The sequence below is a fragment of the Ambystoma mexicanum genome, chromosome 9 (genome assembly GCF_040938575.1).
Source record: "Ambystoma mexicanum isolate Mex_15411 chromosome 9, UKY_AmexF1_1, whole genome shotgun sequence".
In the NCBI taxonomy this organism is placed as follows: Eukaryota; Metazoa; Chordata; class Amphibia; order Caudata; family Ambystomatidae; genus Ambystoma; species Ambystoma mexicanum.
The window spans coordinates 136,485,291-136,503,215 of NC_090931.1; the positions used below are offsets into that span (position 1 = coordinate 136,485,291).

The window sequence follows — 17,925 nt, forward strand, 5'->3', positions numbered from 1 at the left end:
GGGGTACTTATAGTATTTTTTCTATATGTGAGAAACAGCGTGTACGAAAACAAAAATAATGGCTGCCATGGATCGGGGAGAAGGGACTACACATAGTCGCTTCTCTCTTTTCATGGCAGCCATTAAAAAGATAGAAAGAAAAAAAGAAAAGAAACAAAATGTCCACCATGGAATGGGCCAAAGGGACTACACATAGTACATTCTGATTGTCCTTCGCCGGGTAACCAGGTTCTAATATACTATAAGCTCCATTGCACATCTGTATGCTTTTACAACTATAAGTACAGCAAAAACATGGCTGCGATAGCTGCTACTATCCAGCCACTGTATTACCCATGTGAAGCATGTATCAGCCATGCCCATGGGGAATATTTGGTAGTTTGGCACAGTAAGAATGACTGAAGGAGTTGTGGATACACTGATTAACAAATGGAGCAGCTTTTCACTTTTGCCTTGGCACACAGTCTGAATGAGAGTTCAGGGTGTATTTTCCTGCTGTAGGTGTGTACCCACAACTAGCATTTTCTCTGTTAAGAACATCCCTCTTTAGTGACATCAGTACAAAGATTTTATGACGGGGGTTGAATGAGCATCGGAAGTGGCTGTAACTTTGGTTTCAGTGCGGCTTGACGTTCTTTCTCTGGTCTTTGGATTCTAGCCTCTACTCTGCCCTCACGCTGCCTGATGTAGAGTCAGCTCTAACGGCTGAAGTTGCAGTGTCCTGGTTCCTTTGTTCTTCGGTGCTGAGCTGTGTTACGCTGTGTTCGGTGCGCATGGGGGTAGTAGTACTGCATGTCTTTGGTCCTGTGGGGCTTGTGATGCAGAAAGCCACCATATGAGGTTGGAAGAAATGGTGTGCTCCAGGTATTACCCTTTGCGAGTAACGGAGTGTCGCTTATTTCAAATCCTGAGCTTTTAATATTCCATGCCGCGCCTATCGTATCATGCTGTAATGAGGAAAAACGTTGTGCGAAAGAAAGGATCTGTCCTCCCTGACAAGCAATAAACCCGCTTTGAGTCCTGTAAAGCATAGCCTTGAAGTCACAGCTGCCATCCATGTGGCTATCTCTCCAGTTGCTACTAGAGACCATATCTCTGAGGTTCTAGTGTTCAGTTTATGCAAGAGACAGGGATTAAGTGTTGGGGGAATCGATATGTCTGTTAATATTTGTGATGCTAGTGATCTACATAATGGAAGCAAAGAGTTTGATTATCAGATGAACAACTCAGCAAGTACAGGGTTTGGTAATCATGTAAATTCTTCAATAAATACAAATAACCTAATGGCATCTTCCCCTACTGCAGCATATCCCTTTATTGCTGAACCCGAGGAACGGGTCCTTTAAGATGAAGTAACAGTATCTGAGATGGATGATGATACAGATCTTACTCATACATCAATAATCAGACCGACTCAGGAAGTTGGCAAAAGTCAAAGCTGTTTTAATAACAAGTCTTTAAAACAGGGAGTACAATGGGCATCAGCGGACGTTGCACAGCACGATTGCAATGCATTTAGTAAAATACATTACTTTTATAGCATAAATTCATCATATGTGATATCAAACTATGTGGCAAATAAGAAAACCCATGAGGGGTTGTGGTTGGTCTATGGGGAACATCTACACATACTTTCTATGGGATACAGGGATGTGATCGGGTCTCTAATATCAGGTGGGCAACTAAGCCCATCCCAAGTGCAAGTCATCTTCCGTGTCAGACTAATACACAACATACTATTGGCTTCTCAAACTATAGGGCTCCTTATACAATTGGTTGGCACGCTTGTACCCTACTGTAATTTTCCACTTGCTAGCAGCATGCAAGCTGGTACCCGAGGTGCCTGGGGGTTGGCCTGGCCATGCCTTCCGACCCAATTAGCCCAACATCTATCATCACTCCTGCGGTCTGCCATTCAATTAGCTCTTTCAACTCGGCCTTGCAGAGACTCACTGTGCCTAAGAATAAAAGGATGTGTGGCGTGGCTTTATCTTCTGGTCTCGGTGTAGCTCGCCCAAAGTCTATATTCATCTGACCATGTGACTGGAGACCACATTTTTTAGCTTAGCTCCTTCATTGTATCTAATACTATTAAATGAAGAAATCTTGGCACCCTCAGTGATTTTCACTACACCCCAAACAGGAGCCTAGCTTGTTTCTCACATTATTGTATCTTCCCGAGTGCATGGCAAGACTCTTGGCAGTCCCAACTCTTGACACTGAGCCAGACAAGCCTTTCTCGAATCTTCCTCCGCTGTCAGCTATTCTTATTCTGCTGCTGTAACGCTCACCTGGTATCCACAGGGACACCACCCGATCTGGTTGGACTGCCTTCGACCCGGATTGTTCTTCCCTGGGTTCCCACTCTGCCAAGGATCTGATCTGGAATACAGGAGTTTGGATTAGCCCACAGTCTCCTCCTCTCTGGGCCCACCTCCCTCGTGAACCCTCAGATTCCCTGTAGAGACTTCCTCACATTGGATTCGGATATGGTGCGCTCTCCGTCCTGCAGCTCTGTGCAGGGGTGCATTGTGGTTGGGGCGCTTCGCCGCCGAGTTGCTTCAGTGGCGCGGGCCCGTGAGTCCAGACCTGCTGCGACTCAGTTCTTCAGTTAAGTCTTTTGCTTTGCTTGTTTGTCCTTAATTGTTATTGCCCCTGTTAATGTCTTTTATCTCCCTAAGTGCGGGAGGAATGGCAGAGTCACTGAGCAGGCTGGAGTGGTGCCTGTGATTGTAGGTGACTGCGCAGAGCGCCGCGCTATGTGCGCTTTTATGATGTGCTAACGTGTTCTTCACAGGTCGCCGTGATGTTCCGGATGGAGGCTGGTGAAAGGATGCGGAGCGGTGAGAGAAAGATGTCCGGATTCACCGTCAAGTAAGTCTGTCCGGTACTGCTGTGTTGGGAATTATTATAGGCGTATTCGGCAACCCACAATACGTCTTTCCAATTCCCTTGCACTTGGTGGAGCATACAGCGCAGGTACTGTTCAAGTATTTGGTTCGTTCTTTCCGTTTGGCCATCCATTTGGGGATGGTGGCTAGTGAAGAGCCTAACGTCGATTTGGGCCATTGAACAACATTTTCTCCAAAAGTTGGATACAAATTGGGTACCTCGATCTGAAATCAGTACTGATGGGAACCCATGGAGTCGCACGATGTGTTCCAGGAATGTTTTTGCTAGGCTGGATGCATTTGGAAGGCCTTTAAACGGCAAGAAGTGGCCCATTTTAGAGAACAAGTCTACGACCACCAGGATGGTATTGTATCTTTGACTAGAAGGTAGGTCGGTGATAAAGTCAAGAGATAAGGTATGCCATGGAGCCGGTGGAATGTCCAATGGTCTAAGGTGCCCAGCAGGTTTCTTTTTTGATGACTTATTCTGTGCACAAATACTGCAAGAGAGGATGAACTGAATGATGTCCTTGCGTCACGTTGGCCACTAGTAGCTACGTTTTACCTTGGCCAGAGTTTTGGTGATTCCAGGGTGGCATTCCATGAGGGAGCCATGATATGCCGAGATGACTCGTTCCTGAAGCTCTTTCTTGGGCAGAAATAGACGGTTCCTGAAGTATGGTAGTTGGTCTTTAACACTGTGGTGTGCTCCCTGTGATTCCACTCCCGTAATGATTCGGGAGTCATTGCACGTCGAACTTCTAGTAACAATTCATCTTGAGTCATGGTGGTTGTAATGCCTAAGAGTGTGTTGCCCGGGATGATGGCCACAGGTTCAGGGGTCGTGTATACCTGATCATCTATACCCATGCAGGAAAGGGCATCGGCTTTGCCATTCTTGACCCCAGGTCGAAACGTGATTACATAGTCATACTCTGCAAATAAGAGGGCCCACCGTAGTTGTCATGAGGATTGAGCCTTTGCACTCTTTAGGTATTGTAGATTTCGATGGCCTGTTATCATGGTGATTGTGTGCCTAGCCCCTAGTAGATAATGTCGCCAGACCTTGAAGGCTGATTTAATGGCCAGAAGCTCTTTGTCTGTGATGGCATAATTGAGTTCAGGTGGTGAAAACTTACGCGACCAGAAGGCTACCAGGTGCAACTGGCTGGTGTGTGGGTCCCTTTGCGACAGAACTGCGCCCATAGCCATACTGGAGGCATCCGTCTCTACCACATACGGAAGATCTGGACGGGGGTGTCGCAGAATTGGATCGGAAGTGAATCTTGCCTTGAGTTCCTGAAAAGCCTTTTCAGCTTCCTCTGTCCACTGGAATTTCTTGTTGCACATTCCCAATAATGATGTGATTGGGTGAACTATTTGGGAGAATCCGGGGATGAATCAGTGGTAAAAGTTTGCAAATCCCAACATGCTCTGGACTCCTTTGAATGAATTTGGAGCTGGCCAAATTAGAATGGCATCAACTTTGTGCACGTCCATTCGAATTCCCTTTGGAGTGAGGATAAACCCAAGGAACTCTACCTGTGTAACGTGAAATGAACATTTTTCGAGTTTGGCAAAAAGGTGATGTTGGCGAAGTTTGGTAAGAACGGAACAAACATGTTTGAGATAGTCCTGTTCGGAGGCCGAATATACTAGGATATTGTCTATATAGACGAGGGCACAGACGTCAATCAGTTCTCTTAAGACATCGTTCATGAAATACTGAAATGCGGCGGGTGCATTGCAAAGGCCAAAAGGCATCACTTGGTATTCATATAAACCGTATTTGGTACGAAACGCGGTCTTCCACTTGTCCCCCTTTTTAATTCGAACAAGATGATATGCCCCTCTAAGGTCCAGTTTCGTGTAGATTTGGGCTTCTTTGACTTGGTCTCGCAATTCCGGGATAAGGGGTAAGTCGTAGCGGTTTTTAATAGTGACTTGATTCAGTGCACGATAGTCAATACAGGTCCTCAAATCACCTTCCTTCTTGGGTACCAAGAACAGGGGAGACGCTGCAGGTGACTTCGAGGGGCGGATGAAACCGTTGGCCTGATATTGTTCGAGGTAGAACTTCAGATGTTGATTCTCCGGTTCTGTAAGCGCATAGATTCGATTTGTGCACTGGGTATCAGGTCGATCTGGCAATCGTAGGGTCTGTGGGGAGGCAAGGTATTAGCCTGTTCATTTTGAAACACGTCTTGAAAGTCCTGATATTGGCTTGGTAGGGTATCAACCACACATAAGGTACTTGCCGCCCCTTCCTGGACAGTCATGTCTGTGTTCGTTGGTTTCCTTCCATTGTAATAGCAAGTGCCTGTACAATTTTCGGAAAGCTCAATTCCCTTGTGTGCTAGTTGATTTGTGGATTGTGTGTGACTGGCCATGGCATTCCTAAGATCAACCGGAACTGGGGTGCCTTGATGAGATCAAAAGCGATTGATTCCCGGTGACCATCCTGACACAAGAGGGTTAAATCAGTGGTACATTCAGATACTGGGCCGGAGGCAATTTCGGTACCGTCTACAGTGGTTACAGTCTCTGTGTTTGACTTAGGGCAGAGTGGAAGCCCCATCGTTGCTGCAAGATCCTGGTCCATGTAATTTCCCACAGCTGCGCTGTCAATGTGTAACTCACCACCAGATGGACTGGCCGGCGCGTTGAGAAGACGGAGTACCCAATGGACCGGAAAACTTCTGTCACTGCTGAGATTAGCCCAAAAGGACCCCTCAGACCAGACTACCTCACTTGAGGCAGCTCTTTATGATAATAGACCCCCTTGACTGTACAAAATAGAACAGGCAGGTTGGTGTATTACCCAAAAGAGCGGGGAAAACCACGCCGCCACACCAAGCTGCAAGAAACAAAAAAATACAGGTTGAACCAGAATATGTACCAGAACTATAAGAGGTCTAGGAAGTAAGGAAGTACCTGGAAAGGATTGGCAGCTAGTTGTATGGGAGAGATCTTAAAGAAGGAAAAGAAGAAAAGGTTGACACAATTGAAGTTTTGTTGAAATGGGTAGACTAATAGTAGACTATGGAGAAGCCTTACCCCCCTTGTTGATGAGAAATGTCCATAGAGAAAACAACGAAGGTATAAAATAATAAACAGGAAGGGTTAGTAGAGGATGACTTCCCGAATGGCACGAGGGTCGCAGCTAGAGTCGGGATGGTGCAAGGAATACAGCACAGCGTCCAGCTTGCACGTGTGGTAAAACCCAGAAGTCCGATAAAGTCTAACAGGTCACCTTCACACATGACTGAAAATTGAGGAACACAAAAGTCACAGATGATTGACTGTTCTTACCGTGGATGTATACTTTGCTGACACCAGGAAAGTGGCTTAGGGTAAGTGAAGTTTCAAGGAAGTACTCGTGGAGCACCACAAGAGGCGCACGGGAATGCGCAGCCAGACGAATGAACTGTGGCAGAGTAACAAGTTCAGGAGTCTTTGCGGATTAGTATTCAATAGACGAGAAGGAACAAACAAGGCAGATCAGAAAGCATGAGTCGGAAAACAGCCGGTGGATCCAATGGCAGACAAGGGACGTGCGGTAACAAGGTCGGTTAACAATTCCGGGATCAAAGTAAACAGGAGAGAGTTCGATTCAGCACAAAGGTAAGGTAGTGAAATACAAATGCTAATTAGAGGCGCCGAGCTTCATGTCACGTGAGTATTTATGCGGAAGGTGGCGTGAGCTGCCTACGCGTGTTGGTCCTCTGAGGCAGGCATAAGTCAGCTGATCAGGGGACTGCCGTTCAGCCGTCCGACGTGGTTTCCCTAGTAACCACCAATGCTGCCAGAACGGGGAAGCCAGGAATGAGACCCGATCCTTCAGGTGTCGTAAATGCTGCGGGCCGAGGTGCGCGGAACGGCGCCTACGTATAACACAATGTATGCTTCAACTGAATGCATTCTTGACGGCTGTTGGTGGCTGATCAGGATCACAGGCAATGCAAAATGGGAGGTCTGGAGTTGAGTTTCTTCGCTCGACAAATGGACCCCTACATTTGTCAGGCCTGGTAGTTTTCCGACTCCACACTTGTTTTCTCCTTATCCATGGCTCCTACGGACCTTCTTGGTGGTTTTACTGGACATTCTTTGAGAAGATGACCTGCTTTTCCGCAGTATAAGCATAACTGCTGTTCTCTCCTCTTGTCCCTTCAGCTTTGGTTAAAGGGGGCCGGACCCCCCCCTAGTTGCATCGGTTCCGTGGAGCTATCTGTTCCTCACTGAACATGGTCCTTGAAGCGCATGAACATGGGACGTACATCTGGTCTGCTTCGATCTACTCTTCGATCTTGCAACCTATGATCAAGTTTCACTACCAGGTTGATAAACTCGGCACAGTCTTTGGGTGGATCCACTACCTGGGCAAGAACGTCTTTTAGCTCCCCCTTAAGCCCCGATGGAATAACGTGGTCCTTTTGTCCTCCGGCCACTCTGCTTCGACCACTAACCTATTGAAGGTTGCTATATAAATCAATGGGCCTCATTACGACTCAGGCGGTAAGGGGTTTACGGCGGCGTAAACAGCGCCGACCCTTACCGCCTGATTCCGAGGTCCCTTAGCGCCATGGAGGTTTTAACACCTGCTTTTAGCAGGTGTTAAAATCCATGGCGCTAAGGGACCTTGATGTTAATTACGCCACCGTAATTTACGGTGGCGTAATTAACGCCTTCCCCACTCCCATTATGCCCTATGGGGCAAAAATGGGAATGGGGAAGGGTAAATGGGGATTGGGGACTTACCGCCCCGCCAACCTCGGAATGGGGCGGTAAGTCCGCCAACCACCATGGCGTAAACGTAGTTTACGCCATGGTGGTAAAGGTACGACCCAGGCGGTAACTTACCGCCTGGGTCGTAATGAGGCCCAATAGGTCTTGGTTTCCCTGATGGAGAGACAAGAGTTAATTATCTAAAACTTGCCCATGCGAATGGCGGGCAAAGAGCTTTTCCATCTCCTGCTGGAAACCCCCCAAATCGTGTAGCAGTGGGTCATCCCGACTAACAAAAGGCACAGACCAATCTGCAGCGCTACCAGTCAGATAAGACGGTACAAAGGCCACTTGTGACTGGTCATTAGGAAATGCCCCAGGTCTGCAAAGGAAATGTAGGCGACACTGATTCATAAAAGTTGAGTACTTCCTAGGGTCCCTTCAGGAAACGCTCCGGTGGGGCTAAAGGAACTGCTCCAGGAAGGGTGATCTGTACCGGATTAACTGGTGGTGCTGGTATAGATGGAATGTCCCCAGGCATTGGGGCTTGTCCGGCCTGCGACTGAAGGAGTTGGCTACTTAGATCATCCGTGCGTTCCTTGGCCACTATTAGTTCTCTCCGCAATGCATTGGTATCTTGTCTGGCTGAATGCTCTTTGGCGCGTATCTGCCCCAGCATCTGGGCTAACTGTTCAGTTTCCGAGGTTTCCATACTGGACGTCCGGGTGGATTATGATTTTTGAGGCTTCGCGTTCTGTAACGCTCACCTGGTATCCACAGGGACGCCACCCGATCTGGTTGGACTGCCTTCGAACCGGATCCTTCTTCCCTGGGTTCCCACTCTGCCAAGGATCTGATCTGGAATACAGGAGTTTGGATTAGCCCACAGTCTCCTCCTCTCTAGGCCCACCTCCCTCGTGAACCCTCAGATTCCCTGTAGAGCCTTCCTCACCTTGGATTCGCATATGGTGCGCTCTCTGTCCTGCAGCTCTGTGCAGGGGTGCGTTGTGGTTGGGGCACTTCGCTGTCGAGTTGCTTCACTGGCATGGGCTCGTGAGTCCAGACCTAATGCGACTCAGTTCTTCAGGTAAGTCTCTTGCTTTGATTGTTTGTCCTTAATTGTTGTTGCCCCCGTTAATGTCTTTTATCTCACTAGGTGCGGGAGGAATGGCAGAGTCGCCGAGCAGGCTGGAGCTGTGCCTGAGATGGTAGGTGACTGCGCAGATCGCAGCTTTATGTGCGCTTTTATGATGTGCTAACCTGTTCTTCTTCACAGGTCGCCGTGATGTTCCGGATGGAGGCTGGCGAAAGGATGCGGAGCGGAGAGAGAATGATGTCCGGATTCACCGTCGAGTAAGTCTGCGGCAGATTGATGGAAGGCCGCAATGAGAATAAGCCAGCCGCGACTTCCACTCAGTTAAGCGTGTTTCTGAATTATGGTTTAGATGCAAAATGCGAACGCTTACTAATGTCGTCTTTTGTTTCCTTTCCTTCCTTCAGGTTGATTCCAGAGGGAGCGTCTGCCGTGATGCCAGAGGTGCAGGACACTGGAGTGAACAACAGACGTTGGATTCTCGCAGGTAAGGATAAATAATGATGTTCTGCTTCTTCTTTCCACAGGTGCAGGCCCGGAATGCAAAGATCAGACCTCGGGGAACATCATGCTGTGAGTGTGGAGCATTGCAAAGCGTGTTCTGCAGCTCGGTCGTGGCTTTTATAGTCTGTAGGTATCCCAGGTGTATTCTGGCCTGACCACACCCAAAGAGCTAGACCGCATGGTACAGTTCTAGAACTGAACCATTTGGAGGCATCCATGTTGTGCTATTGCCATTGGAGATTATGGCCTCTCTTTCAATAACATGAATACTGCGATGTGGTCCTGAGGGCCCGAATGCCAGTGCCAGGGGCTGTGGTCGTGACAGCTGCGCAACATTTCCAGCCCTTTCATTCACGGGGTCCAAGTTTGCTGAAATGCATAGTGGAACATCCAGATTCTATACATTCCTAGATATATACATTGGCGTATCACCTGCAATCTATTCACTACATAGCCAGCCTTATGATTACTTCACCTACTTGTGTTACTGCGTCTGTACATTTGTAAAATGGTTTTAAATTTTCTTCAGTGCTTCTCTGCACGTACAATCTTCATTTTGGTCCCGAAATGTTGCCCACTTCACTACTTTGTCATCAAGTTCTATAAGGTTTATATTCTTTCTTCATTTGCATCTCTTTTGGGTGTGTCACGTCTGCTTTATGTGACGTCACCAGTCTTCGCTTTCATTCATTTTCAGTCTTCTTCTGGAATTTCCTTCAGAAGACCGTCAATTCTCTATGAATACATATAGGGTTTTCTCAATGGATACCTTGTTTCAAGGATTTTTCGCAATAAAGACACAATTATTGGCTTTGCGCATATCGCAATTTCCAGTTGCCAACATATAAGCAGAATAGGGGCGGAACTTCCGCGAGAGGTACTTGGCTTCTCCTTTACATTGCGATGGAAAGTATCTGAACTACAGTTGCCTTTTACAATAGAGCTACCGCCTGACCCTGAGGACAGTCCTCAGATGCATCTGTCTCATGAACAATGGTCGCGAGTTAAGGCAACAGGAATGATACATGTCTAGCAATTGTTTTGAGTTTTGCGCATGGGTAAACTAATTGGACAGATGTGTGGAAAAATGATATCTGGTTAAATTGAATAAGTCTTGTCAAACAGATGTTCTAATTCCCTTTTGGGGAAAACAGTATCTGGGTGAAGCTGATAGCTGCTGTGTCAGACTGATTGTCAACTGGAAAAAATCGATCAGTGCTCATACACTATACAGGAAATATTTGATGGCGAGGGTCTGGACGTTTTAACCCATCCTATGGTTATGCCAGTCTCTCCACTCCATGAAGTAAGCAGGCAATCGCTGGCGCCCATTATTTGACCTCTTACTACTGCAGGTAAATGCAAGCCAAGCCTCACAGGTCTACACAGACCGGTGAAATCTCGGACTTCCCCAGCCTTTTCTAGAAGTCTGCGAGTAAAAAAAGCATCAATGCCGGCCCTTGAGGAGAAGACCATTAGAGATGTTGTTATGGACTCCAGGAGCTTCATCATTACTAATATCGGCAAGCCATGTGGAAAAGACCCGAGTGAGGACCTACGGAACAGAGTACTGGCTTAACTCTGTCAAAGAACTGGGCTGGGAGTGGTTAGAAGTTCTGACCTGAAGGATTGCGATTGATGACTGGTGTGCCCAGGAGAATAAGGGTTGTGTCTTGGTGGGATTTGCAACTTGCCATCTTTCTTTAGTATTTGTCATTATGTGCCCACAAACTTCTCAAATCTTAATCTTATAGTCGATTTTTTTAGTTGCAATCTCCCTGTTTTAGAGGGCTCCTATTTCTTGACTATTTGTGTTTTTTTTCCTTTGCTGTTTTTCTTTGCTTGTTTGTATGTCTTGTTTAGCGCTTCTAAGCCTCCGGCCTTTGTATTGCTCTATATAAATGAATACATACATTTTAACAGCTCCCAGAGAACCATTAAGCTGACAATGGTTTTAGGCTGGACAGTTGCCTTGCTTGAGTGCTGTACTAAACGGAATACTCATTTTGATGCAGGTAGCCTGCATACTTTGTTGTTTTACTCCTTTGCTATTGAATTGATTTTCTCGCAATGTAAAGGGGATTCTCTCCATGTATGATTTCGGCCTTTTACCTCTAAGATAAGCAGTTAGTTCTATGGGTCTCTCTTGGTCGGAATTGTGGAATTCTGTGGAAAAAGGGTGGGTTTGCCCACTATGATCCAGCAGGGTTGTCCAACTCCGGCCTCGAAGGCCGGGATCCTGACGGGTTATCAATATTCATGAGGAAAAATGTGAATACATTTAGAATCATTGTATTCAAATGTATCTCATGAATTCTAATGAGGGGTATCCGGAAAACCCAACATGGATCTGCCCTCGAGGCCTGGAGTTGGACAACCCTGATAAAGCTTTATTTCATGTCTTCATTCATGTCTTCATTCACCCTTCTGTCACAATCACACCTAGATCCCAGCGTGTGCTCGTGCTCGTACTGTGATGCAAGGGATGGCCTACACTCTTAGTTCTCCTACCCTATTTTTAGGTTCAAGAGAGTTGAAGAGAGAGCCCACCGACCAAGAAAAGGAAGCAGTGCAGCAAGCGCGCAGGTGGCTGGCCGCAGAAGGAGGAGGCGGCGGCTGAGGGATACGTCGCAAAAAAAGTTTTTGTTGTCAAATATCCTCGATTCCATTGTACTGAAAAAATGCATTGCTTCCCTGATTAATTTAAACATGTTTGCCAGGCTCGGCTTCTATATCTGAAATATAAACAATCACACATAGTTTCTTTAGTACCTTGTTCAATGCCTGGAGTGGGATGTGGCACAAAAGATGACAATATGAATTCGGTGTAAGCCTCACAACTTTGAAATTAATTAACTGTACCCTGGTCGTTAACGGTATCCAGTCATTGCATCGAATACAAAGCATTGAATGCCAAAATCATTGGAAAAAATGCATCGAAAAAAAAAACATTGAATGCCTTTTTTTCAAAGGTAAAGGTTTTATTTTAATTGTAATGGGTTTTAAGGGGTAAAAGAACAGGGGTTGGGGGGGTACCCCCCATAAAAATAAATGGGAAAAAATACATGTAATGCTTTTTTTTTGTTGTTTTTAAAAAAAAATGCTAAGGCATTCGATGCAATCACTATAAACCATCATTACCTAATGTGTGTTTTATTTGTTTGATTACTGCCCTAATTTGTGTTTATGTAGTGCTTAAATCACATGGCTTCGACCTGAATGAATAACCCATTGAAAGAGTATATTCTATGTATGGGGAATCCTAAAATAAATAAAATAAATAATGTTTTTTTTTTTATATTATACCGGAGGTATCAAACCTGTGCTGCTCTGCATTGTCTTGGTTCTAAGACAAGCGAGTTTGCCCTGAGTTATCCTCCCAGCCCTAATCCACATTTCTTTCCCATCTCCTCTCTCAGATGACAGTGACATTGCAGTGACTTGTGGTCCCTCCAATATCAACCTGTCCATCCAGGCTTGCCCGGCTGCATTTGCCAATTTCGACCCAGAGCTCTTGGCTCTCAATGGGAGACACAACGATTCCAGGTGCCTGGGGGTTCTGGACACCTCCGGGAGCACCCCGGTCATCAGATACATGCTCCCAGTAAGCGACATGCCAGAAAGGACATGCGGCAGCCGCATCCATGTAAGTAGATCAACCTCTACAGGTGACCGCAGCATGATGTGACAAAATGAGATTTCGTGCAAAATGTCTAGGTATGTAGGAACGTCCTGCTTGGGATCAGACATTCCCATGAGAAGGCTTGCTTTGTTAGTTTGCTAGTTGCATAGCTCGGATTATGGCATGCATTCATGGAAAGAATTAAGAGTTCCTTTATATCATGTCAGTGGTGGTTAACTCATTCCTTTTCCCAGACTCGACAGCACAGTGCTGCGGGTGGGGCAAGGAGCATGGGCGGGTGAGGGGGAGGCTGGATTCATGTTCTCGCCGGTTTGATGTACATATAAAACATATGGTAGAATGGGCATATGGAAATAAACAAAATGCTGTGTGTTCTGTGACATTTATATAGTGCCTGACTGCTAAGTGACATTGCTCAAAGGCACTATGGGTTGTGTGGCAGTTTGGCAGGCCATACACTGAACATTATATGGTGCAACAGTACATAGTATTACAAGAAGAATACATCATAAAACAAAATGTACTTTACGTTGTATGAAAAATCCAATTGTTTGGGAGATATGATATGATATGATATAATATGTCGTTTATAACAGGCCTGTACACAAGTAACGATAGTACTGTGACATTATCTTTAGCCATTTGTGTGTGTTGGTTGTGGGGGTGCTGTGTCTTTTGCTATGCCAGTGAAAAAGTGTGTGTTGGCATAAGAACCACCATTTGGTCATCAGACCGGGGCGACTCTTATGGGGAGCCTGCACTAGTGATGGATTGAGCAGTGAGATTGAGACGTATCTATCGTGAAGCAACTGTTTGCAGTTGTGGGCTCTGCAGTTACATGATAAACTGTACAGTAACTTGCATGCAAATTCGGTAGAGTGAAGTACATTACACGGTAATACAGCACATTGCATTGCAGGAATAATACATTACTTTACATTTATATTAGTGAGAGTAGATTGCTTTTGTTGTCCTCTGATGTGCTCTTCGTGTTATAGGATGTCACCAGGGACATCAACACACACCAACCCCACCCATCTTATTTAAGATAAGATTTTACTTTCCAAAAAAACAACATTGCTTTTTCTACTTTAACTTGAAATACTGGAATAATGCTGCCCAGCTTCTGCTAGTAGAAATGTGGGCATATACTGCTTTACAGGAAGAGTTTGCTACATATTTCTATAGAATTTTATATTTTTTTAAATATACATATTTACACTGTACTGGATTCCCAACATGACACTTTTTCAGGGGTAAAGGACCCTTAAATGACTGTACCAATGTTCACCATATTTCTCATGGGCACCGATCTGGCAGCATTGGGCCAGCATTTCCTGATATCTGGGAATGTATGATACCTTTTACAAACTGGCGATAACTCCAAAAAACAGCAGCTTCCTCCTTCGCACAGATGTTCTTGTCAATGGGGGCTGCGACCTTAACCCCTTTAAAATGTCTTGATGTATAAGCACCTTACAAAGGCACAATAAATAAATAAAATACATTATGTATGATCCTATTCAAAAACTAAGATTGTTGAAACATCCAACAGAGTGCTGTATATGTATCGGGATAGTTTATCGTAGACATGATATGTGTTTAGTACTGAAGGTACAAGTAAAATCGAATTACTTTGAGTATGTCTGCTTTTTCCACCAATTCGCAATATTCCAGCATCAATAGAGTTCAAGTAAGATGTCTCCAATATAATTTCAGATCATCGACGCACCCGGCACCGGGGAATTCATGGACTATTCCAAAGTGCAAAGCCTCCTTTTCACTGGATTCGTGGACACGCCATCTCTGTCGGGTGGTAGTTTGATCAGCTACAGCACCAACCTGTACTTCAACTTCTCCTGCCTGTACCCCATGCAGTATCTGCTCAAGAACTCGCCGCTCATGACGTAAGTGGCAAACTGATCGCCCACGCCTACCGATGAATCGTAGACGAAGAATGATCAGAGGCGTAGCCAGGATTGTCTAACAAGTGGGGCCTGAAGCTAATGTAGTAACATCTGCTGAGTGGGCACTGACAGATTCTGGGTGGGCTGTGCCCGCACGGGCCCTACCCTGTCTACGCCTCTGAGAATGCTGTCTCCCCCACTTATGGTGGAAGGAACTAAGGGGGAAATTCGTGAATGCTGTTTTCCAAGCATGTGATGAGCACCTGCACACAGGTCCTTATTCAAAACGGGGAGCTATGTGGAGACAGAGAGGAGGGCTGAGAGTGCAAGGTATTGGCCCTCTTCAATATATGAATGTCGGGTACATGCCCGTCGCTCAAATAGCTATTGGATCTTGGCATCAACATTGGTAGGGGACAAACGGAAGCCCTCCACACACATGGGTAACAAGAGTCTATTTAAGGAGATGGGCTGTCACCTGAAAAGCCTTTCTTACACTCTGCATCTGTTTTAATGGAGACAATGCAAAAGAAATGATAGAAACGCTCATGCTGTGCATGATTATTTATATTCTATGGAATGCAGTACAAGGGCAGAGTCTTAAAATCCCAAAGTATGCTTTGAACACTTGCCTATGCCTGGCTTGTGACCGGGCGCTCCAGGTGCAGGTCAATGGTGATGCTTTGGGAGTGCTTCCCATTGGCTCGGCAGGGATGCACTCTGGCGGGTTCTGACATTAACCCCAGGCTTTCCAGTGTGGTGTTAGGAATGACATACAGGCCCAGCGGCATTTGCCCATCCTGTGACTCACTTTTGGGAATTAGAACCAGTGCAAACATGTGTTCTGTGTTGGTAGCATTGATGGTTTCAGCAGTTTGAAGCAGACACACCAAGTGCAATGTCTTCTGGAACACTGCACGACGGCCGATGAATCACTCATTATGTATGCAATTGCTTCTGAGCCGGTAGTGATGTGAAAGTTACTAATAACTAGTTACTCACTGCTAAACTGCTTTCACCTTTCTGATACATATCACTTCTAAATAATTAAATAATGCATTGTTACTGCAACTTATTATAAAGGGAGATCAAAAACCCTACCACAAATCATACTGTACCAAAGGGAATTATTATTCATGTAATGTTAACTTTATGTAGTAATGTAGTAGGCGTACTCGGATAATGGCAAAGAGCACAAAAGCAAATGTTATGTTATGTACTTCTACATATGGGGGGAAATGAAAGACAGGTGGAAAGAAAAAGCTACTAACGATCCACCAACAAAACGCGAGACAGTATTGAAAATGGAGAAGACCGCAGACAGAGCAGAGCCACCCAGCGCTCCAGAAGAGATTTTGAAGTGGGAGTATTTTACTCTCTATTCTTTTGAGTTGGGTAGTAAATTGACTTTTTAGGGAGTACAAATGAAAGTCTAGTTCCCAATGGGAGTATGGTTGGACTGGAAAATTGAATTTTTTATGTAATAATGTCTTTGCTCCTAGTTATACATACACATTAAAAGATACATGTTTACTTCTTCTAATCAGGCAGAAATGGTAGTCTCTTCTTGTGGTACTATGCACAATACTGGTCTAAACATAGCCATCGGGCTTTGTGAGTGTAAGCAGGGGCACAAAAGTCCTAAGTGTCTGTTTCTTATTTTTGTTGGGAGTATTTTTCTCCCCATTTTTATTTTTTAGGATTATCTGCCTCTTTTTAGGGAGTACAATTGACTGATATACCCCTTATCTTCAGGGCTGGAGCGCCCCATCACTGCCCTGAAAATTGAGCAGTGTGTTGAATGTCTATAGGACGTGGGTCCGATTCTCAAAATGTTTTTGGCGCAAGTTGAGATGCTCAATTCCTTCACTTGACCCCAAAAATGTTGAGTAGCATGTACACAGGCCATCTGATGCACGCATCATAGATGTGTACATTTAGGTGCCCTTTAAACTCCCTTTGCAAATATAACCGGATATTTACACCCACTTTCATGGGCATGCAAATGTCATACAAATGGGATGTGCTTTCAAATGTGCAGAAGACAAACACATTTCTCTGCATTCTGCATGGCCTGGTTATATGAAGTGCACTTGCAGCCCCCCATTGGGTGCTGGTGACCTCTTATACACCAAGCTCCCAACACTAATATATGCAAGGGGGCTGGCAAACATTTGGGCGGACGTCCAGTTCCCTAGAAAAGCCATCTTGGAGACTGGCTGCACATTTCTCCAAGTCATGCAAGTGAAAAGGGGCATCATCTTTGCATTTTTTTATTTGTATGACTCTTTGAGAATCGTGTCTTATATGTCTCAATTCTCCCCTTCACTTGTTTGAGCCTGTCTGAGTTATGTAGGCGGCTCTGTAATACAGCTTGCACTATTACACAAGCCTTTACTCTCAAAGACTCTCAATCTAGTTCCTTGTCCAAGCAGTAAATACACACCAAGGACAGTGGTCGAAGTGAGCGGGAACGGTCGCGAGCAGAGTTCCTCTACTTTTATTTTGTACTGTTAACAGTTCCACTACTTTTTGCAAAGATTTTCACTCTTCGGCAACTGTTCTTTGTGAAGTTAAAGCACAGTTCCCCACTTTACCACACAACAGCAGTTACAGCTAAACTGAAATCTGTTTCACCTCAATTAACTGTCACCCAGCACGGCTGCAACCCTGGAAACATGTGTTGCATGTTCCTCCCCTCCCGCCTATCCTGTCCCCCACCCGGGTCCCAGTTCCACTACTATTTTTGGTGCACTTTTACCACTGATGCAGGAGTCATCAAAGCACATGGAGGCTATTGGGTTACTGATGTGTGCTACGTTACCTGTGCACTCCTTTCTTAGTCCAGCCCCTATGTCTGTGACTGCTGCTTGTAGCAGCACAATCTCCTTAGCAGGCGGTCGCCTCCCCATTATCGATTCAGATGTCACTGCTGAAAAGCCCCACACAACTGCCTGCACTTGTAAAGTTCTAATCTGGGGCCCCTCGTACATGGAATAGACTTTACATGATAGACCCGCCTGCCCACGACAATTAGATCATAAAGCAAACATTCTGCAATCGGGCAAAGGGCCGAACGGCCGTTCATAGCATCCACTTTGGCAGGATCCTGAACCTGGAAGACACAGGTCCTCATTGCAAGTTTGCTGGTACGGTAACAAC

General features: G+C 45.6%; 1 protein-coding gene across 1 annotated transcript in view; it reads left to right on the forward strand.

Annotated features, from left to right (window-relative positions):
• Window positions 1-1,154: 1,154 nt before the first annotated feature.
• LOC138487282 (zona pellucida-like domain-containing protein 1) overlaps window positions 1,155-17,925 on the forward strand; it is a 79,314-nt gene continuing 62,543 nt past the window's right edge. The window contains exons 1-8 of the mRNA XM_069613899.1: window positions 1,155-1,253; window positions 2,798-2,874; window positions 8,773-8,824; window positions 8,893-8,969; window positions 9,117-9,196; window positions 10,569-10,760; window positions 12,633-12,859; window positions 14,576-14,763. Coding sequence (XP_069470000.1) covers window positions 1,155-1,253; window positions 2,798-2,874; window positions 8,773-8,824; window positions 8,893-8,969; window positions 9,117-9,196; window positions 10,569-10,760; window positions 12,633-12,859; window positions 14,576-14,763 — 992 coding nt within the window. The remainder of the gene's footprint in view (window positions 1,254-2,797; window positions 2,875-8,772; window positions 8,825-8,892; window positions 8,970-9,116; window positions 9,197-10,568; window positions 10,761-12,632; window positions 12,860-14,575; window positions 14,764-17,925) is intronic.